The sequence below is a fragment of the Sus scrofa genome, chromosome 5, assembly GCF_000003025.6.
Source record: "Sus scrofa isolate TJ Tabasco breed Duroc chromosome 5, Sscrofa11.1, whole genome shotgun sequence".
Taxonomy (NCBI): Eukaryota; Metazoa; Chordata; class Mammalia; order Artiodactyla; family Suidae; genus Sus; species Sus scrofa.
This window is the reverse complement of record NC_010447.5, coordinates 9,272,913-9,294,328: the sequence shown is the minus strand read 5'-3', so window position 1 is coordinate 9,294,328 and position 21,416 is coordinate 9,272,913. Positions and strand designations below refer to the sequence as shown.

Below are 21,416 nucleotides of genomic sequence, written 5' to 3'. Positions count from 1 at the left end.
TGGCAAATCCTGACCCTTCTGTAACACAGGTGGCATTTGTGACGCCTCTGACTCATCCAGGACCACTCTTCGGCTTATTGGCCTCCCCAGCGCAAGATAAGGTAACAGGATAGTGCCATGGCGCAGGAAAACAGGTTTGACTGGGGTCTTGGGACAGACCATGGAGTGAATGCGTGAGGGTTGTGTCATGAGTGGCCCTTGAGATTTGAGTTGTGCAGACAGGCCTGAGGGCATGAGCAGAGGCCCTGAGCGCTGCCCATTATGTGCCAGGTCCCTGGCACTGGTTTACTGGTGCCGCACAGGGATATCTCCTTTGTTAAAAGATGCAGTGCAGGTGTTGAGTGAAATAGGGGGCGATGAAGCAAGCAGTTGCTGGGGGGTGAGCTCTTTGCCAGCGCAGGGAGTTGAGGGCTTGAGTAACTGGTTCACTTGATACCCTCTGCTATAGCGGTTTATCCCCAGACTTCTCCCTACTGACCTGTTCCTTTATTTTCTCAGCTGTGATGGGGCCCAGCCCTGGGTCAGGAGGAGAAGCGTGTATTGAGAGTCCACCTGGGGAGCTGGCCCTGGCCCTTCCACCTGCTCCCTGGAGGCACTAAATCAGGGGAGAGATTTGTGGGGAAGGGCCAGGACCTGCCCCCTGAACTGGCAAATTCTGGCTCTTCAGGGGACCCACCTTGTCCCAGACCAGCACGGGTACAAGGAACAAGTAAGTGTCTGATTCCCACGGAAGGGGATCGCCACACTGGCAGTGGACAGGCTTAGTAGTGAAGTAGGTACCTTTTTCTGCCTTCTGCTCGAATGGCACTGAGACACAGGAAAAGCCTTCTGCTTCATAATGGGACATCAGGGATGGCTCATAAAGCCACCTCCCTTCTCTTCCTGTCAACCCTGGAGCCCAGAGTCAGGGCAACAGGCTCTGCCTCACCTCCCATCATGGCTGGGGTTTAGCTGAGAGGCTTGGGTTTCTAAAGCTTAGGAGTAAGTCTTTGGGGCATGGTTGTGGCTGAGAATTTGTTTTCCCAAGAGCAGAGTCCCTCTGCAAGGCCAGATAAAAACCGCACACTCCATTAACCCTGGGCATAATTTATTTTTTGCATAGGCATAAATTAGAATCTGGAGATTTAAAAAAATTAAGAACCAATAGTGCAGCATTTGTGACAGGAGAGCGCAAACAAAACCTGGTTGTCGCGGTCAGACGCTAGTGCTGGAGACCCCAGGATGGCCGGCACTCGGGCTCCGTCCTCTAGGAACCCACACGGGGCACCCACCTGCGCAGCAGCCCTTCCCACCCCCTCCCCACCGGCCAGAGTGAACCATACAGTCAGAGCAGGTGCCCAAGGCCCTTGAGGCAGCCAGGTTACAAGTGACTGAAATCACCCGGTGCCCCACAGAACGGGGCTAGAAATCAAGCCAGTAGCTTTTCAGTTAAAAAACAGACCTTGAAAAATAGATACATAATACAGCCGGGCCTGCTGTTCCAAAAGCCCCCGCCCTCCTTACCCAGCCCCCTATCCCTGACTGCCCCTAGAAAATGAGTCAGAATAGAAACAGACTTGAGCAAGGAGCTGAGAGTGTCCCAAGGGGGTGGCTGAGAGCTAGGAGCCTCTTATATCAGGGGCTTGATGGGGGAGGTAGGGCCAACAGTGTAGACAGACCACCTCCTGCTGCGACACCCTGAATGTCGCCACCACAAGAGGCCAGGACTGCTCCCCACACTGCTGGCTGACCTAGATGTTTATGGCCTTGAAGGATAGGTCTAGTTTCCTGCACCCTGGGGAAAGGTGGCAAGCTTGCTGTGGGGCACAGGCAGGCCCAGCATCAGGAGAGAAAGCAACTACCCAGCCGAGGAGAATCCTACAGCACCCCAGAGGCTCACAGGAGCCAGACCTTCTGGAGCACAAGAGGCCCCATGACCCACTCTGACCCAGGACAAACAGTGTGTAGGAGCCTTTCAGGAACCCTGTGGGCCACCCTCCCCTAGACTGATGGCACTAGCTTTCTGGAGGAGCCCAGCGGCCCTCTCATCCTGTCTGGGGACTAGTCCCAGTTTGCACCCTGAGTACCCTCCTCCCAGGAGGCCTCCCTTCCCTGCCTCGGGAGGGGGACAGTTCAGCTGCCTCAGGCCCTGGCCTTTTTCACCCACGGCTTTGGCACCTGCTTCATTTGTGCAGCTCCCTAGGTGCCAGCCCCTCTCCCAGGGGCAAGGGGCAGGCAGGTCTCAGCCGCCTTTGCTGGAACACACGCACTCACCCTTCTCTCCCTGCTTCAATTCCCCACAACATGCTACATATATACACCCTCCAGGAGGGAGGAGTAGACGCCCGGTCCTGGCAGGCACAGAGCAAAGACTGAAAGGAGCCGCTGGAGCCCGCCGCCCGCCGCTCAGGAAAGCCTGCATGTTCTTTCTCATCTCCGCTGGGCCTGGGGCTCTTTCTTGCTCCTGGAAGTCAGCGCGTGTCAAGCGTGTGGGGAAAGTGGCAGAGGTGCTGCTCACCTACCCCCAGAGAAGGGGGCACAGGCCAGAGGAGCTGGCCCCCCCGCTGCCTGGAGGCAGCACCGAGGAGGCCTAGTGGGCAGGTTCCCCGTGCACCCTGAAGCGGTAGATGCAGGTGTACTCGGGGTGGCCCCAGTTAGTCAGGATCCGCAGCTCCACCACCTGGTACGTGGCCATTTTGGGGTTCTGGGCAGAGAAAGAATGGGGAAGAGTTCTCAGACTCAGTGAGGAGACAGCCACAACCAGGGTCAGACGCCCCCACCCCCAGCACCTCTCAGGCTTCTGCAGGGAGGTGGACTTGAGAGCTCCTGGCCTCAGGCCCTGGAAGAGAGTTCCTAGCTGGTGAGCCAGGGGGCCCCAGAGGTCCTGCAGGGGCCACCACTGCATAAGGCTGCACTAGGCCCAGCCCACAGCCGCACCAGCACGATTCATCCCAAATTGGGATAAATCCACAGGAGCTCTTCTTGACAGTGAACTGCCTTCATAGAGGGTTTGATATATCTTGATGTTGAAAAAGAATTCCTTTACTCTCAAACGTAATTTCTCCTTTCTCAAGTTTCAGCCAGCCTCTGTCTTGTACGCTCATTATCAGCTGAGGGCTGAAATTCTTTGGCCTGGTGGCCACGCCTGCCTCTGTCCCTTCTCCACCTCACCCGGTTCCTCACACGAGAACTCCCCTGGTGTGGCTCTCAAGCCACCTGCCACAGACTCACCTGGGCTGGAGCCTGGGAATCTATTATTTCGAACAAGGGCCTGAGAGACTGATGCCCCAGCAAGTTAAGGCAAGAGGCCCCTCTGTCGGTGCTCCAGCCACGCTGCGCTGCCTGAGGCCCAGCTGGGCCTTCCCGGCAGCCTTCCCCTACACTCCCCATCTGGAAGGGGCCCTCCCCTGAGCTGACATCTACCTGGCACCCCTCCCACACCACTTGGTCAGTTGTCTCTATTCTGGACCTCGAGCTGTGGGTAGGCAGGGTCGTGGCTTCTCACTTAGAACCCCCAGTGATTGGCACGGACTGAGTACTCAGAAAACGTCTGCAGAATGGATGGGAAAGTAAGTACGGCACCTCTGCTAGCAGAACAGAATTCCATACCTGAAAATAAAACGTCTGAATGGGCTCCCCATCCTGGTCATAGGTGAACTGGCCGAGGAGTGTCCCCTCCTGCTGCAGGTCTTCCTGAAACCCCTGGAGAGTGGGAAGGATGGAGGGAAGAGCCTGCTCTTAGACACAGGCCCCAGGGAGGAGGGCCTTCCCTCCCACTCGGAGGGGAGAGGGCAGGTCCCGGCCTCCTGGAGGACTGCAAAGGGCCTGAGCTCTGGGCACAGGGCTGCTGTGTGATTTGTGACAAGTCGCTTAATCCCTTAGGCCTCAGTTTCTTCCTCTGCAGCCTAAGATAACAGGTCAAAGTGCCACTTCCCACCCTGGGGCTCCTCTTCCATCTCTGCTCCCTTCCCAATCAATAAATGATCCCAACTTTATCCTCAGTAGAGACCCACAGGGTCCTCCTACAGCCCCTGTACCCCCACCCCCACTGCCCCCAGGTGGGCTACTCACAAAGATGGCAAAGTCCTTGGGGGCACTGGAGATGGTGCTGTTGGGTGACAAGGATTTAGGCACATGCTCTAAGGTGACAGCAGTGGGGCGGATACGGGCAGAAAGGCGAACCACAGCAAAGCCCTGGGGCCCCTGGAAGGCCCAGCAGTTGCCTGGGTGCACATCTGGCTGGAAGGGAAGACAACTGGGTCAGCACATGGCAGGTGACAAGGAGCCCGCCCTCAGCACAGCTCTCCCTGACCTGGGGTGGGACAGGGACCCACTGTTGCCATCACTGGGTGCCTACCTGGAGAATGACTCGGGGAGACTGGGAGTGGTACCACAGGGGGATGCCAAAGAGGCTGAGGAGGGCCGTCTTGGTCTCGTAGGTCTCAGAACATCGGGTACTGATAACACTGGCCCCTGAGACAGGAAAGAAAAGGTGGTACCTGGGGCTGGAGACAGCAGGCAACAGAAACCCAACCAGCTCAGCTCGCCAGCTAAGAGAACCTGAAGAGGGGCTGCTACCTACTGCATGTCCCCTTCTCAAAGGACTGGTCCTTACGCCTGACCCAGACCATGGTGCAGCTGTAAGCAGCTTCCTCTCCGTGGCCAGGGATGTTGGTGCTCAGTACACCCCCACTTCCCTCAAGTGGTCACTCGCCTTTGTGGTGAGTCCTGGGTCAGGCGATTTCTGCTGACCTCAAGTCCTGCCTGCCTAGCACCACGACGGCCCCAGCAGATCCAGGGGGCCTGCCAGTGAGGGGAAGGGGCCCGGCAAAGGAAAGGGGTGTGTGCACACCTCCAGACTCCAGAGCGTAGTCCACCATCCCGATGCGGTCCTCGCTGTAGCGCTTCAGAGCCTGCTTTACAATGCGGTGCACCTGCTAAAACAGGGACCCAGAGCAGCCGTGATGGGAAGCTGACTCATCCACACTCCTGCTGATGGGGGCCCGGGACCCTTGGACTGAGCCCTCCTATGCCTGCACCACACTGGTGTCCAGACATGTGCCACTTGCCCAGGTGTACCTCTGCCCTCCCACACCAGCCCCAAAGCAAACACTGGAGCCTCCCAAGTGTCACTTAGGTCCTGGAAACAGCCAGGAGCTGGCAGTGTGGGAATGTGCAGGTCTGCAGCTCCCAGGGAGGAGAACAGTGTGTATGTGTTGGGTGGATCAGCCACTGGGGGTGGGAACATGCAATCCTCACCTCCTCTGTCACCCCAATCACGCCTTCCTTCTGCAGCGTCAGCCCCAGGCTGGCCACAGCCTCCCTCGCCGACTTGCCCTGCATCTCAGCCACGTGGGCGAGGATCTTGCTCTCCAGCTCCTGCAGCTGAGCTTGCATCTCCTCTCGCTGAAGGAGCCCAGTGCGGGTTCCCCCACCTCGAAGGAGGAACTGACTGACCCAGGCAGGGAACTGAGACTCCACCTAGGAACCCAAAAAAGGCTCAAGGGGACAGTGGAAGCTGCCCCACACAGCAGGGAGGGGACAGGGAGCGAGTATAGCCTGCGAGGGGAAAGCCAGCACGTGCCTCATCAGGCCACGAGAAGCAAAGAGCTATGAACAACCCCCCACGATAATGAGAAAGCAGGAAGAATTTCTGACAAAGCCAGCCTCTGGGCTGAGCCCAGAACACAGGGGGCTTGCGGAACTACCAAGCCACAGGGCAAGAGGCTCTTTGCCGTGCAGCCTCCTAGGACTGGGTCAGAGGCGGTATGTTCAGCAGGGGACTTGGATAGTTCCAACTCACATCGTCCCTCACGGCCTGGAGCTGCTGGGGCAGCAGGCCGACTTGGTCCTCCACCGAGCTCTGCTTCAGCGTCAGGGCCGCCAGCTCCTGCCGCAGGGCAGCCAGCTGGCCCTCCAGCCGCCCCAGCTCCTTCATGGAGTTCTCCTGGAAGGACTCCTGGGTCATCCTACTCCCAAAGAAAGAAGAGTAAGCCTCGGCTGACTCTGCAGTGAGTGGGGAGGCTATGCTGAGGAAAACCAGAGGAGCCCCTAGTTGGTACCTGACGTTTTAGTCAAGGCCCGCCCACACAAGTGAGTGCCAGGCCTGCACTTGGAGGTTCTGGCTCTAGACCACAGCTCCAGTGCCTATGAGACCTGGCTTGCCTATCCTTAGCCCACCCCCCCTTTCTAAGCCAAGATCCCTAATTCACTCTGCCTCGCCTCTCCCATCCTCCACAAATCCAGATGCCTGGGGCATGGGAAGGCAGCTGGCATGAGGTTGTATAGAAAAGATGGTATGTCTATAAATGAACCCATGAATCCCAATTCTCTTGCAGTGCCCACAACCCTGCACCACTCCAGTGCACCTCAAGGACAGGCTGTGAGCAGGTGGTCCTGAGCTAGGCTTCTGCCATCTCCCTCTGCTAGGAACACAATTGGAACTCTGCCCTGGGGCTCTGCTCCCTGGTCCCGTCTGGCAGTGAGAGAAGGGAGGGGAAGGGCAGGCTCAGGCCAGATGGCGGTGCCCCCCTTACCTTTGCCACTCAGACCTCAGCTGCTGGAGTCGAGCCTCAGACTCCTATAAGCAGGAAGAAGGGACCGGTATAAGAAAAGTCAGGCTCTTCCAGTCAGTCCTGAACAGGATCTGTTCTCTTTAGGGTCTCTGCTTAACCCCATCCTCGCCCCAGGGCCTCCGGCTGTTCCAGTAAACATCAAGGACCTCAAGGCACTTTCGCCCCTTATCTAAGGTGCCGAGGTGTTCACGTGTTCGCGCCTTCACTCGGCATGTTATATCCAGCACACCAGGCCTCCGGAAAGTGGCCCTTCCTGTCCTAGGCCAGCTCCCGGGTATCTCTGCAGAGCGTTCCAGCCCAGTTCAAGCAGAAGTCAGGAGACTACACACCCTTCTCCCCATTCTATGTCTAAGCACACCCTTCGGGGCCAAGGTGCCTCTCTCAGCCCAAGAACAGACAGACGACCTGGATCAGGGCCTCACCTGAGCCCCAAGTGCCCCCAAGCCCACCAACCTGGGAGGCCTGGACAATCTTCCTGAAGAGGTCTTCTGAGTCCTGTTGATGCTCTGTCCTCAGGGTGCCTAGTTCTTCCTATCAGGCAGAGGACAGAGGCTGAGCGCTTTACTGAGTCCTGCTCAGAGGGCCACTTACAGCCGCTAAGTGAGGGACCGGATTTCAAACCAGGCCTGTTTGATTTGCCAATTTCAGCTCCTGGCCTTCCTGCTACAGTGCTTCCTGGAAACATGCAAGGCTCTTGATCTTTGCACACCTTACAGTGTGCCACACCCATGTGGGCACTGTGCCAGGCACACTACCATCTCGTGTTCTCTCAACCAGGGGCAGCAAGTGTCTCCATGTTAAAGCGGAGGAGACAAAGGCCTAGAGAAGGCGAGTGTCCGCCGAGGGGTGGAGCTGTCTGACCCAGGGGCACACTGCTGCCTCCCTCCTATGTGGGGGTGCAGGGCCTCACCGCCCCCCCATCACCCAGGATGTCACCCACGCGGGCCCCTCAGCTCCTCTTCCTCACCTGGATCTGAGCAGCGGTGTCCCTGCGGAAGTCCTCCTTCAGTGCGGCCTCGCGGCGGCTCACCAGCCCCTCCAGGAGCGCCAGCGTGTCCTCCTGGCTCAGGCCACCGCTACCTCCCTGCCCCCCAGCTCCTTGCCGCAGCTCCAAACGTTCCAGCCGCAGGGCCTCCTTCTGCCAGTTGGAGGAAAACTCGGCAGCAAGAGCTTCCAGGCGCCGCTCCAGAGAGTGTACCCGGGACAGAATGCGCTGCTCAGCCTGGCAGGGAGGGAGGGAAAAGCCTCAAAGGTGAGGGACTTAGGACAACAGAGCTTCCTCAAGAGAAAGGGAAGAGAATCCCAGTACCACCCAAATGAAATTATAAAACATAGACTCAATTTAAAGGCAGGAGCCTACTTGGTACAGAAGTTGGGCTTCTGATTTTTTTTTTTCTCTGCTTTTTAGGCCACACCTGCGGCATATGGAGGTTCCCAGGCTAGGGGTCGAATCAGAGCTGCAGCTGCTGGCCTTCACCACAGATCACGGCAATGCCAGATCCTTAACCCACAGTGCTGGGCCAGGGATCAGACCTGCATCCTCAAGCACACTAGTTGGGTTCGTAACCTCCTGAGCCACAATGAGGACTCCCGGGCTTCTGATTTTCAAAAATTCCATTTTTTGAGGCAGTATTTGCATGACTCATAAAGTAGACAAATAGCAAGAAGGCATCCTCCTGGAGTTCCCAATGTGGCGCAATGGAATCAGCAGTATCTTGGAAGCACTGGGGCATGGGTTTGATCCCTGGCCCACCTCAGTGGGTTAAGGATCTAGCATTGCCACAGAGGCAGCTTGAATACGATTCCTGGCCCAGAAACTCCATATGCCACAGGGCGGCCAAAAAAGGAAAAAAAAAAAGTGTCACCCTCCTGACCTTTGCCCCCATTCACTCAGTCCCTTCACCAGCAACCCTTCCCAAACCAGACAACTATTTTTATTAGGGTCTTTATGCAAATGAAAGCAAATACAAAGATACGCTCATTCTTTACTTCCCCTATTTTACAGAAAAGATAGTCCTGAAACAGAATTTTATTTAATGTCTTTACTAATAGTTAAAGATGCCAGAACATGTCATTATTTTGTGAAATAATAAGATCATGGTGAGGAAAATAATATCCACGAAAATAAATGGTTTAAAATGTGATACCAAATTAAATTCAGCAGGATGCAAAGTTCATATAACTATAATTAGGGAACAAAGAGTTCTGCATTTTTATCCTGGACTCCAAGACACACACACACTCTTCTCTCTCTCCCCCCCGCTCCCCCTTCTCTCTGCACCCCCCACACCCTGTTGTTTGTGTGTCCATCACCCCTCACTGGGCTGCAGGCTTCTTGAGGGCACAGCCGAGATCTGCTCCAACTTTGGCCTCTGGCAGAGTGCAAAAACAGCCACTGTCCTGCCCCCTCCCTGTGCCTGCGCCCTCTGCAACGTGGCTTTGCAGGTGATCCCATGGAAAGGTAGAGTCTACTTCCCTCTTGAACCTGGCCTGGCTCTGGGATTTGCTTTGGCCAGTAGCACAGGGCGGAGGTGACAATGTGCTGGTTTATGAGTCTAGGCCTCAGGGCCTGGCCTGATTCCACTCTCCTGGAACCCTGCCCGGCTGCCATGAGAACAAGCCCAGGCTTGCCTACTGGACAAGTCAACCGCAGACACGAAGGGGCCCAGCCAAGATCAGCCGACCTTGCTCAGACCAGAAGAGCCACCCAGAGGACCTACAGGTTCATCATCAGCTAATCCTACGCTGGTACTTTTTTCCTTTTAGGTTGCACCTGCAGCATGCAAAAATTCCCAGGCCAGGGATCAAACCTGAATTATAGCAGTGACGACACAGAATCCTTAACCTCTAGGCCACCAGAGAACTCCCATATGCTAGTACTTTTTTTTTTTTTTTCTGCTGTTTAGGGCAGCACCCTCAGCATATGGAGGTTCCCAGGTTAGGGGGCTAATTGGAGCTGCTGCTAGCCTACACCACAGCCACAGAAACCCTGGATCCAGGTCGAGTCTGTGACCTATACCAGAGCTCATGGCAATGCCAGATCATTAACCCACTGAGCAAGGCCAGGGATTGAACTTTTCTGCTGCGCCACAACAGAACTCCTGCTGGTACATTTAAGGCAGTGATTTTGGGGGTGGCTTATCTGTAGTAACTGATTAGGCTAATATCTGACTCACAGACCCAGTAAACATAAAATTGTATTACACAGGATCAAAGAAGCCAAGACAATCCCATTTCTCTCCTTCTGTTGTGCTTCTTAGAATGACAACTACCTTGTGGACAGTTCTGAGTCATATTTAAGTGCAGGCCAAACCATCCTCCCAACACCTGCGTCCCAAACAGTAGAAAAAGGAGCACTCTGGGCAACAAGGCAGCGCCTCTCCGCCTCATGTGCGAGGAGGAAGGGCAGGGACTTCAAGGGCAAATACAGGCTGAGGTGGAGCCTGCAACCCTGGCTAAGATGCTCACCTGGAAATGTGGGGACGAGTCTCTGGACGCCCACACCTCATGCTGCCCGCCGCTGCCCTTCGAGGCCCACCAGGAAACCACGGCAGGGTGGAACATCTGCAGTCCATAGGGGTAGAAATACCACGCTCCTGCACACAGGGAAAAGGGCGGTTACCTGGGCCAGGGCCCCAGCGAGCAGGCATGCCGGCCAGGACCGCAGCTCATCCATGCGGCCCATCAGCAGAAGGAGCCTTGTTCCTGCCAGAAGGCGGGAGGAACAGAGGTTCCCTCGACTCTCCGAGGCAGCAAGCTCCACCTAACGGTCCCAGAGTTCAGGCATTCTCACATCCACTGGGAAGTCTGTACCTTTCTGTAGACGGCAAAGCTGGCAGGAAGGCTGTAATAAGCTGGGGAGAACCCAGAGGCCCTGGTGGTGGCTCTCAGTCCAGACTGTCCATCAGAATCACCCAGGGAGCTTTTGTTTGTGTGTGTGTGTCCTTTAAGGGCCGCACCTGTGGCATATGGATCTTCCCAGGCTAGGGGTCGAACTGGAGCTACACCTGCCGGCCTACGCCACAGCCACGCCAGATCCTTAACCCACTGAGCGAGGCCAGGGATCGAACCTGCGTCCTCATGGATGCTAGTCAGATTTGTTTCAACTGAGCCATGATGGGAACTCCCCAGGGAGCTTTTAAAACAGTGTCTGGCCCCACCCTGCAAAGGGTGGGTCTGCAGGATCCCTCCATAGAGGAGTTTTTTGGGGGGGAGCTTTTATTTATTTTTCTTTTTAGGGCCACCCCTGCGGCATATGGAAGTTCCCAGGCTAGGGATTGAATTGGAGCTGTAGCTGCTGGCCTACACCACTGCCACAGCAACGCCAGACTGAGCCACATCTGTGACCTACACCACAGTTTGGGCAACACCAGATCCTTAACCCACTGAGTGAGGCCAGGGATCAAACCTGCATCCTCATGGAGATGACGCCGGGTCTTTAACCCACTGAGCCACAGTGAGAGCTCCATACAGGAGGTTTTTTGAGTTTTGTTTTTTTTTTTTCTCCCTTCTACTTTTTAGGGCCACATCTGTGGCATTGGAAGTTCCCAGGATAGGGGTCAAATCAGACCCCTTGCCACAGCCATGGCAGTAAAGGATCCGAACCGCATCTGCAACCTACACTGCAGCTCACGCCAATGCTGGACCCCTAACCAACTGAGTGAGGCCAGGGATTGAACCCACATCCTCATGGAGACTAGTCAGGTTCATTACCACTGAGCCACGATGGGAACTCCACCATGGAGGCACTTGAAAGCTCCCATGGAGGATTTCCCTGATGGCTCAGCAGGTTAAGGATCTGGCATGGTCATTGCAGTGGCTTGGGTTCCATCTCTGGCCAGGAAACTTCTGCATGTTGTGGGTGTAGCAAAAAAAAAAAAAAAAAAAAAAAAAAAAAACCAAAAAACCTCCCCAGGTAATTCTAATGGGCTGCCATAGTTAGAATCACTGAAACAGAATCTACCTGCTAAGAGAGGCTTCCTCAGCCCTGGCCCAGAGCACAAGGCTGCAGGCACACACAGAGATATCTGCATCTTGCTTTAGGGGCCACCTGCCTGTTTGTGATGCACTCACTCCTGACCTGTGCACATGCACATGTGCACTTGTGTGTGTGTCCATGTGGGGGTGATGGCGCCTGAAAAAAGCCATAGTAGCTGAGGGGTCTCTGTCCTGATAAAATGCCACACTTGCCACTCAACTGTCAGCCTTGAGCAGATGCCATGGGAAGCCTATGACCACCAGGCTTTAAGTCAGACCCTTGGGACAGCCTTAGCTTACTGCACCGCCTGAACTGGTCAACCCCACCCCCTCTGCCTGTCAGCCCTTCTGCGTGCATCACCTCAGCTCGCCAGCACGACCTCGCCATCCCCAACCCCACAGCAGGATGGTGAAACAAACCAAAGTAACATGTGCCTCCTGAGCAAAAACACTCTAAAATTACAAATGGTGGTTGTTATTTTAAGGGTGATGCCCAGTTTCCACTGGATATGAGCAAGTTGTCCTTGTAGCAGGAACCAAAAAGGGATTCGATGCTTGGAAGAATGTTCTAGCTTGGCATAAACTGAAGAAACAACCTGAGTAGATGCGAGACCTATAAAACCACTCTTAAAAAATAAAGCATGGTCTTTAATCATAAAATTGGTAAAACTGAGCCTGGGGGCCATAGAGGCAACTCAGATAAAATTGTGAAACTCGTATGAAATTGTCAAATCAAAAACTGAACACAAAACATTTGAATCTAACAATTCCAACTTTGTCAAAAGCGTGCAAGTTCAATGTTGGGGATCTGAGCAAGGTAGAGCCTCCTGCAGCTAACAGGTATCAGTGCAAAAAGGGGCTCTTACTCTGCTTTCCTACTGCCTTGTTTTGATCTTAAAGACAGCTGAGGATGGAGCTTGATGTAACGGTTAATTCACTCACGCAAACTACATCTGGATCTGGAATGGAGGGAAAATGCCCACTAATAGTAACAGTGTCAGAGTCTCTGCTTTTTATGCCAATGCTCCTGGAAGGCACGTTCCAGCCTCATGTCAGGCCAGGCAGCCCAGCACAGCAATCCAGAGCAAAGACCCGATCGGTGGGTCAGAGCGTTTCCCTTCCCACCCACTGGACTCCGAAGAACACGGCAGCAGAGGACCCAGGAGAGCCACGCAGGACGCTGCCCAGCCTCAGGCGGACGCTCTTGTCCTGCTTCCTTCCCTTGTTTGTCGTCTTCACATTTCTTTCCTTCTTTTTTGGGGGGTGGGGGTCGCGCCCACAGCATTTGGAAATTCCTAGGCCAGGGATCCAGCCTGCGCCACAGCAGCATCTGGAGCTGCTGCGGTGACAATGTTGGATCCCTAACCCACCGCAACAGAGAAACTCCGAGGTTTCACGTTTCTGCTCAGCACCAGCCTCAGCCCATACTCTGCCCCAATGGCTCGCCAGCCCCGTGGCCACAAGCTCTTGTCCTACCCCTCCCTGGTGACAGCGGGTGAGCTCACCGTAGGTCAGGCCGGTCAGAAGCAGCAGCAGCAAAAGGAACCACAGGAACGTCTTGGGGGATGAGATGCGCCTGGACCACGGGACAGGGAGAAGGGAGGCGGAGGCGTTAGGAGGGCTCCAGGGCCTCTGGATGGCCCCAGGGAGTCCCTCGAGATATTTCTCCTGAGTGCTGAACTGGACGTGGAGGGGACACCCTCCAGCCTCTCATTTTGCCAGGGCCAGACTAGAGCTTTACCTGCAGGGCTTGGAGTGATGGGGATAATCCTGACCCTGTGAATTTCTTGATGTTATTAAAAATAAATACCAAGGTCTCTCTGAATATCCTCAACTTCCATACACAGAGGTCTTTAAAGCAAGCAAATATAGAAAAGAACAAAAAACCTCCTTAAACAATATTTTTAGAAAAACAAGGAGCCTTAGTACAACTATAAATGTAATAAATTGGGTAATAAAAAAAATTAAAAAAAAAAACAAAACCCAGCAGTCAACTTTCTCCATAGTGGGGGCTGGAGTGTGGCTCTAGGGAACACAGTGTATCCTGTTTTGTGTCCCTCTTCTAAATGTTAACACAGGTGTATCTTCTTTGGGGGTGTTTTCAAATGTTGTTCCTTTTAATGTAACATTTCATTAGTTTCTGAATCTAAGTTCATGAATGCCATTGGTCATACCGTTATTGCTGTATATGGAATTGAAGAATACAAGTTACGTTCGTAAAAAAACAGACAAACAACAAGGAGCCTTTCTGGGTGAGACTACCTGCCCTGCCCTCTTCTTAGCGGAGGTGGCTGCCTTCTCCAACCAGGATTATGGCCCGAGGGACCCAGACTTCCCGGCTGCCCAAGGGCCAGTTCCTACATCCTGCCTCTGCCTGTTGGGGGCATGGGCAACAAACCACCTCCGCCTCAGGCAGTGCCCATCCGACGCTCTCGAACACCAAGTGGCAAACACTGAGGGTCTGGATCACCGCAGGGCCCAGAAGGAAGCGGAAGGTTCTGGGAAACACCGCATGTGGGCTGGAGCCTAAAGCCCGGCCAGCTCGAGTGTGGTGGGCTCGTCTGCAACTCCCCAGTGGCTGGGCTGGCGTTTAGCAGGAAGGGCCCAGGAAGAAACAAGGGCCCGTGTTCCAGAATCAAGGAACAAAGGAGCGAAACCTGGCCCAGTCCCGCCCTCTGTCAGGCAGGCACGGGGGCCCACGTCAGGCTAATAAAAGCTGCAAGTAAACCGGGAAAAACGCCTTTGGAGAAACAACCACCCACATACAGGTTGAGACGCTTTGCGGCCCCTCCCGATTTCTCGTCAGTCTCGCTCACCTGGTTAAGACGAAGACGTCGAGGAGGGAGGCAGCTGTGGTCAGGCGGTACCAGGTGGTGCCGATCCACCAGTACAGGAGTCCGAAGAGCCGGCCTGGAAGAGGTCCCATTGAGCCTAGTGGCACCTGAGCCGCCTCCTCCTGCCCCCACCCCAACCCTGGCTGCCAGGGTACCTCCGTCCTGTCCTTTGCTACTGGGTTCCTATAATCCCACTGCCCTGCTGCCAACACCCCCCACCCCTTCTAGCTTCTGAGCGAGAATGCTCCCATGGGTCCTAGCTCTCAGGGATTATTCTGGTGGTTTTGTTTGGTCTTTGGCCACATTGGTGGTATGTGGAAGTTTTGAGGCCAGGGACCAAACCCCTGCCACAGCAGTGACCTGAGCTGCTGCAACGACAACACCGGATCCTTAATCCTCTGCTCCACAAGGGAACTCCTCTCAGTATTATTCTGGTTTTTGTTGTTTTCTTTTTACAGCTGCACCCACGGCATATAGAGGTTCCCAGACTAGGGGTCAAATTGGAGCTGTAGCTGCCAGCCTACACCACAGCCATAGCAATGCCAGATCCGAGCCGCATTCGTGACCTACACCACAGCTTGTGGCAACGCCAGATCCTTAACCCACTGAGCGAGGCCAGGGATCAAACCTGCATCCTCATGGATGCTAGTCAGGTTCTTAATCTGCTGACCCATAAGGGGAACTCCGACAATGATCATTCTGGAATGAGCTTTCCCTGGTGGTCCTACCATCTTTTGTAATGAGCTGAATGCCCAACCGCAGAGAGATGAGTGAAAGTGACTGCCAGAGAGTGGAAACAATTGTGCACAGAGCAGCCAGCACCCACCTGGAGAAGTGACCACCATCCAGAACAAAGAGCCCACCCGAGAGACAGCATTCCTTAGTCGTGAACCTGAACCCCGCTGGTCTGTCTGGGAGTAACCTGCAGGGGTGGGGAAAGGAAACCAGCTCAGTTTGTCCTCACTGCTTTTTTTTTTTTTTTTTTTTGCTTTTTAGGGCCACACCCAAGGCATATGGAGGTTCCCAAGCTAGGGGTCAAATTGGAGCTGCAGTTGCTGGCCAACACCACAGCCACAGCCACACCAGATCTGAGCCTTGTCTTCAACCTACACCACAGCTCCATGGCAATGCTGGATCCTTAACCCACTGAGTGAGGCCAAGGATCGAACCTCAGTCCTCATGGTTACCAGTCGGGGTCGTTACTGCTGAGCCACAGTGGGAACTCCTGCGTTCATTCCTAAGAACTCTGGGACACGGAGACTGTTGCTTGTCTGGCTCTAGACTGTGCGCTGAGACTGCGTGTCATTTTCCTTGAGTGACACAGGCTGGCAGCTAGCAGGTCAGTAAACGCTGGCAGAATGAAATGCTGGGTTTCTGAGTTTTACTTCCCTTGAACTCTGCTCTCCCTCTCCCCATCGGCAATCCCTCCAACCACTGCTCAGAACTGGCCCACGGGACCCAGCTCCTCCTGTGTGAAGCCCCAGGTTAAAACTCTTGCTGGAAACAAGCTCAACAGGGGGACTGGCCACAGGCTGCTCAAGGCCTTGTGAGGCCGGGCCATCGCAGCCCCGAGCACTGAGGGCCACCCAGGCCTGGGTTCAAAGTACCACGGTGGCAAGCTATTGGGGCGCCCTCCCCAGCCCCACATTACCTCCCCGGCAGCCCGGGAACCTGGGGGAGCCCCTCCCCGAGGCTGGGGAGGGCGGGCGTTGCCTACCTACGTAGTCATCCTCGGAAGAGTAGCCCGAGGAGGAGCCGAGGAAGTCCTCGGAGGCCTTGCCCTCCGCCAGCCCATTGATCTTGCTGCTCTCGCTGCCCCCGGTGCCCCTCCTCCTCCTCACCCGCAGGTCCTCGCCTGAGGGGGGAAGAACACAGGGCAGGGGTCCCCTGAGGCAGGGGTGCTCCGGGGAGGGGGGTCCCAGAGGGGACTGCCGGGGACACCCTGAGGAGCATCTCTGACAGGTGGGTGGAATCTCTTAGCCCCTCCCGAGCTCTCTGGGTCCGAGGGAGGCTGAGCTGGGACCCGTTCCTCGGCTACTTCAGCATCTAAAAGGGCCTGTGGGTTCAGACATTGGCTGCTCATCCAAGGGTTTCTGAAGATGGGGAGCCCCTCTTCTAGCCCAGCAGCGGGTAGGGAACCACCCCCCCCCCCCCGCCCGAGTTTGGACCAGAGGAAGCAAAGGTTAGGGACACTCACTCCAGTAGGGGTCGCCACGCAGCTGGTCGTCGAGGATGGAGCCCCTGGTGAGGGAGGCGGCGAGGGAGGCGGCCCGGGGGCTGCCGATGTAGGACTCCCTGACCACAGACTCGCTGTAGTAGGTGTGCGCGTCGGAGGAGGGGCCCAGCTGCGGCACTGGGGACAGACGCTTCACGTTGCTGGACTTCCTCTTCAAGGTCCTGTGGGCGGCCAGCCAGGAGGGAGAGGGGGGCAGGCAGGTGAGCCCCGCCAGCCCCAGCCAGCCACGGGCTCTGCCCTCCTGCTGTGCGGGGTCGCCTTGTTGCTAGGCAACCAACAACAGACGGAGCAGAGCCGCCACTGTCTGTGCGCCCGTGAGCTCTACATCTCCCAAGCAGTTAGGGGAGCTCATCAGTGATGGAGCCAGGATTCAAACCCAGGCCTAACTTCAAAACCACAGTGGGGTTTCATGCTTCCTAAAGGATTAGTAATTTCCACAACCCACGGAAAGCCTGGCCTTCCAGAGCCAGTCAACGCCTTGGGGGCTGTCATCCCGGCCTCAGGTCGGCCAGTGGGGGCAGGATGAGGCGGGCGCCTGCCTTAGTGCATCCCTGGGACTTGGTCCTCTCCTCAGCTGCTTCGCTGGCCCTGCTGAGGCCCTACTGACGCTGGGGATGCGGGCAGGGCCTGGGGAGGATGGCCAGACTGGCACACCCGCCTTGAGCAGAGGGGGTTTCTGTGAACCCCGCTCTCGGTTTCGGGGTTTCCAGCCTAGCTTACTCTTGAAGCTGCCTCTCCCCACTTCCTGTTCTCTGAACCAGAGAAGCCACGCTGGGCCCTGGCATCCTCACAGGCGGGAGTGTCCCCCTTGATGAGACACGGGCATCTGATCCTCTGCCCACAGGGGTCACAACCAGAAGAGGCTGCGTGGTAAACCGCCCAAGCTGTCCGCTCTGAGGGTCAGTGTGATCCACGGAGAAGGGGTGGCCATGCCCTACCTGAGAGGGCTGTCTTTAAACAGGGTGCTCTGACTCCCCATCACCGAGCTCCCTCCACTGCTGCTGCTGCCGCCGTCGTCATCACCCTGGGAGAAGCGCGTCAGGCGCTGGCTTCGTCGAGACATGATGAGGTGGAAGGGTGTCCCTTCCCCTGAAGAGAGTCTGGGGAGAGAAAGGAGGCCCCGGGAGGCTTGGGGCTGTTCTCAGCCCCTCCCAAGGGGAGGAGACAAGACACTGCCTCCCAGGGAACAGATCAGCCCTGCGCATTCAACCAGACTGCAGGGGATGCGGCCAAGGTGGGGCATTTATTAAACATCCCAGCCCCACCCGCCCTGCTGCTGTCCACACTCAGCCTCAGGCTCACTTAGTGGCCTGGCAGCCTCTTTCATGGCACTTCCCGTAGCATTTCCCTTTTTTTTTTTTTTTTTTTTAAAGGGCCGCACCTGCATATATAGAAGTTTCCAAGCTATGAGGTGAATCAGTGCTGCAGCTTCCGGCCTACGTATGCCACAGTCACAAAAACACGCGATCCGAGGCTGTGTCTGCAGCCTATGCCACAGCTTGCAGCAATGCTGGATCCTTAACCCACTGAGTTAAGTTAACTCGTATCCTCATGGATACTAGTCAGCCACAATGGGAACTCCTCCACAGGATTTTCTAATTTTCAGTTAACTGGGTGCCGAGCTCTGTGGGAGCCAGAATTCAGAATTCTGCAACCTCTGACATGAGGCAGAGCCTGTGGCACCTGATAGGCAGGCCACAGGTGCTAAATGCATGTCTTTCGTCAGTGCTGCCCTGCACAGGCGCTCCAGTCCAGCCACCCCACCACACTGCCCTCTCCCTAGAGCTGTGCCTGTTTTTTGGTTTTTTTTTTTTTTTCCTAGCCGTTTCCCTTAGATGGGACTCACGTTCCTTTCCTGGCAGCTGTATTTACTGATTCAGGGCCCCAATCAAACTGACTCCAGAGCTTTCTTCTGTATGCGTATCCTATTAGCCATCATTGGGCTGTAACATCAGTGCCTCCTGCGATGACAGTGAGCATGGTGTTAAATGCCTCCCAGGTGCTGGCTGTGCACACATTCCTTGCTGATCCTCAGGATCCAGGGAGGAACCTGGGGCACGGAGACGACCAGTAACCTGCCCACACCCTTCCAGCCGGTAAGCGACAGAGCTGGGGTTTGAGCTCAGATCTGACAAGTCGCAGGGTCTGGGTTTTTCCACTCCACCAGAAAGCTTCCGAGTTGTTTCAGGAACGTGCTATTGTGCCCCAGCTAGAGTCTTTTGTAGCCTCCAGTATGTTCAGTACAGACTGTGGATAGACTGTCTACAGAGCTGTTGCATGACAATTATTTGCTAACGGAACAGACAGGTGGCGCTACAGTAGGGGATTACCCTCACTCCCTACCAGCCGCACCTGAGGGGGAAACCAAGGCTCTGGAATTACTAAGAACTCAGAGGAGGCCAAAGTGAAAGGACCTGGCAAAAGGCAGCATTCTACAACACAAGGCGGGTTAACAAACCCTTCAGCTCTAGAAACCCACATTCAAAACCTCAGATCACCAACGGGATGGATCTGAACGTGCTGCCTTTGCCAGCCCTTCTTACAAAGTCACTGTAATACTTTGGCACATTTAAGAGTCCCTAGTCCTTGTAACTGGTTATCGCTTCTAATATTCCTGGTTGATACTTAAAGTACTAGTCCCCAGGGTTGTTACAGTGGCCACTCTAACACATCCCAACTCAAGACTATGGAAACCAGCCGATCTGGTTAGTCCAGCTGGAGAACTCTGCCAAGTTCTCTTCTGAAAAACAAGCAGCCTCGTGTCTTGGTCTTATTGGTGACTTCGCAGGTGGGATCCCCAGCTGGCATCTTTCCCTGGTTTTAGCCAATGCTGCTAAAGGGAACAATCCGTAGTTGCCAGAGCAGGAAGCTGGCTGGGTCCCTCTCTATCCTCCGTTCCTTATAAGGTAATTTCACCCCCACTACTGCCCTCCCCAACTGAAAGCTCCAGATACCCACACAAGCTCCTCTTCTTAACCCTGCCCTGCAGAAATTGACCAAGGTTTCACCCTGGGACAGAAACAAGCAATGTGTTTAAAGCGCGCGCGTGCGCACACACACACACACACACACACACACACACACACAAAAGATCTCAAGCTGCTGCTGGCAAGAATACAAATAAATATTCAGGCGGAGGTGTGGTGGGCGGGGGAGTTGAAAACCCTCAGCAGACAGGACCCGCCTCCACCCTAGCGAAGGGGCCTTTTTGTCTCCCCCGGAGGGTTCTGCTGTCACAAAACAGTTTACCACCGAGTCTGGGTTTCACAAGAGTGAAAAGGTCAAGGCTCCATCCTCCAAAAGAAAACAAAACAAGAAGTGAGCCTCTAGGAGCTCAATATTTTGCATAACAGAACGGACACCCCCTCCACACATGATCAGTTAAGAAACCCTCACATAAAACATCCCTCTTCACTTCTGAGCTGAACCACATCCTTTTCTCAGCGCCGCCTTTCCTTGGCCCCATCGCAAACTCATACCGCAGTATCCATCCAGTCTTCAGGCTTAACCTAGATCTTGGGCATCCTCCGCGGGACGTTTTCACACTCGTGGGACCTGTAAAACGCTCCAGGTGCTAACTCCCTTCTCCCTTCCTTCCCTACTGGCTGACCCTGCGGAGGTTTGTTTTTCGGGTTTTTTTTAACCAAGCGCGCGCCTGCCCTGCCTCTCTGCTCTAAGTCACACTCCCGCCCCCTTTTTGTTTGGTTTTTTTTTTTTTTTTTTTTTTTTTTTTTAAGAACTAAGCAAAATGGGCCTTCCTCCTATTCCCAGAGTTCTGACAGGCGGCGGCAGAAGCAGAGAACTGCTGGTCCCTGGAAACTGCCTGACTAGCAAGAAAACGCAGGCACTGCCCTGGGCCGGTTTGGGGCAGCCTCCTCCCGGGGAGGTGCCGCCCGGGGGAGTCCCGCCTGGAAGACGTCCGCCCTCCGGACTGACCAGTGGGGCGGCCAGTCTCGGGGGCGGGGGCCGGGCGGCGGAGATGAGTCAGAGCAGCCTTGGCACAGCGCTGGCCCTTCCCGACCGGCCCAGGGGCGTGCGCCGGGCGGGGCTGGAGCCTGGCCCAGCTTGGCCTGGAGAGGAAGAACCAGGCCTGGGCAGCTCGGCACTGGCCGGCGCGGTCCGATGATGACCCCGGGGTCAGGCCGGGCCCGGGCCGCGCGAGGAGGCGGCCGAGGCTGGCCTACCGCCCTCGCCCCGCGCGTCCGCCCGCCAGAGGCCCACGGCCGGCTGTTACCTGCTGCCGCCGCTGCTCGGTGCACAGCCGGGGGCGTCCGAGGCCCGCCGCGCCTCCCGGGCGCGCCCCCTTACTGCGTTGGGATCCGGGGAGCGGCGGTCGGCGCCCGAGCCCGGGGCGCGCGGTGAGGAGCCTCGGGGCGGGACGAGGTGAGCGAACGGACAATGCGGCCCGCGCAGAACCGCGCTGCGCGAGTGGGACCCGGCGGCGCGCGCGTGGCCGAGTGTGTATATGTGCGCCTGTCGGTCAACGCTGACAGTCCGCAGCTCATTGGCCAGGCCCCTCTCGCGTCACCGCCCATTGCCGACGCCCATTGGGCGGTTTGAACACAAAGGCCCCGGCTCGCCCCGCCCGTCGCGTGGGCCCCGCGGGCGGGGCGCGGCCAAACAGGAGTCCGCGCATGGGAGGCGCGGCCCGGGGGCAGCACCTGGCAGCTGGCGATATCCCGCCTGACCGCGCACTTGACTCCGGGTCTGGTGACTCCAAACACCTGAGCCCTCTCCTAACACCGCGTGGTGCGCCTCACCCCACCCAGCTTGCCTCAGGCCGACTTAACAGAGCCCGGGTGCCAGGACCTCAAA

The 21,416-nt window shown here is 55.9% G+C and overlaps 1 protein-coding gene across 6 annotated transcripts; it reads right to left on the bottom strand.

The window, feature by feature from the left end:
- On the bottom strand, positions 1,071–21,193 carry SUN2 (Sad1 and UNC84 domain containing 2). 6 transcript variants are annotated; one of them, XM_021091478.1, is made up of 19 exons: positions 20,081–21,098; positions 18,448–18,562; positions 17,540–17,701; positions 16,563–16,762; positions 16,083–16,220; positions 15,192–15,287; positions 14,348–14,441; positions 13,037–13,107; positions 10,023–10,150; positions 7,522–7,776; positions 7,008–7,085; positions 6,516–6,559; positions 5,783–5,948; positions 5,239–5,460; positions 4,832–4,916; positions 4,337–4,452; positions 4,051–4,218; positions 3,589–3,681; positions 1,071–2,683 (listed from the first exon to the last, which is right to left on the bottom strand). In XM_021091478.1, the coding sequence occupies exons 3-19, from the start codon at positions 17,662–17,664 to the stop codon at positions 2,570–2,572; spliced, it is 2,193 nt and encodes a 730-aa protein (XP_020947137.1). In that variant the 5' UTR covers positions 17,665–17,701; positions 18,448–18,562; positions 20,081–21,098; the 3' UTR covers positions 1,071–2,569. The 6 variants fall into 6 exon arrangements, with proteins under 6 accessions (XP_020947137.1, XP_020947136.1, XP_013843646.1 ...); XM_021091477.1 differs by having other exon boundaries at positions 20,836–21,091; XM_013988192.2 differs by lacking the exon at positions 18,448–18,562 and having other exon boundaries at positions 20,836–21,193.

Excerpts from the sequence above, each read along its gene's own strand:
- SUN2 (XM_013988192.2), bottom strand. The coding sequence starts at position 17,664 with ATGTCTCGACGAAGCCAGCGCCTGACGCGCTTCTCCCAGGGTGATGAC. Across the intron at positions 15,288-16,082 it reads TTCCGAGGATGACTACGTAG|GTTACTCCCAGACAGACCAG; the intron begins GTAGGCAACGCC and ends CCACCCCTGCAG. Across the intron at positions 4,453-4,831 it reads CTACGCTCTGGAGTCTGGAG|GGGCCAGTGTTATCAGTACC; the intron begins GTGTGCACACAC and ends TTCCTGTCTCAG.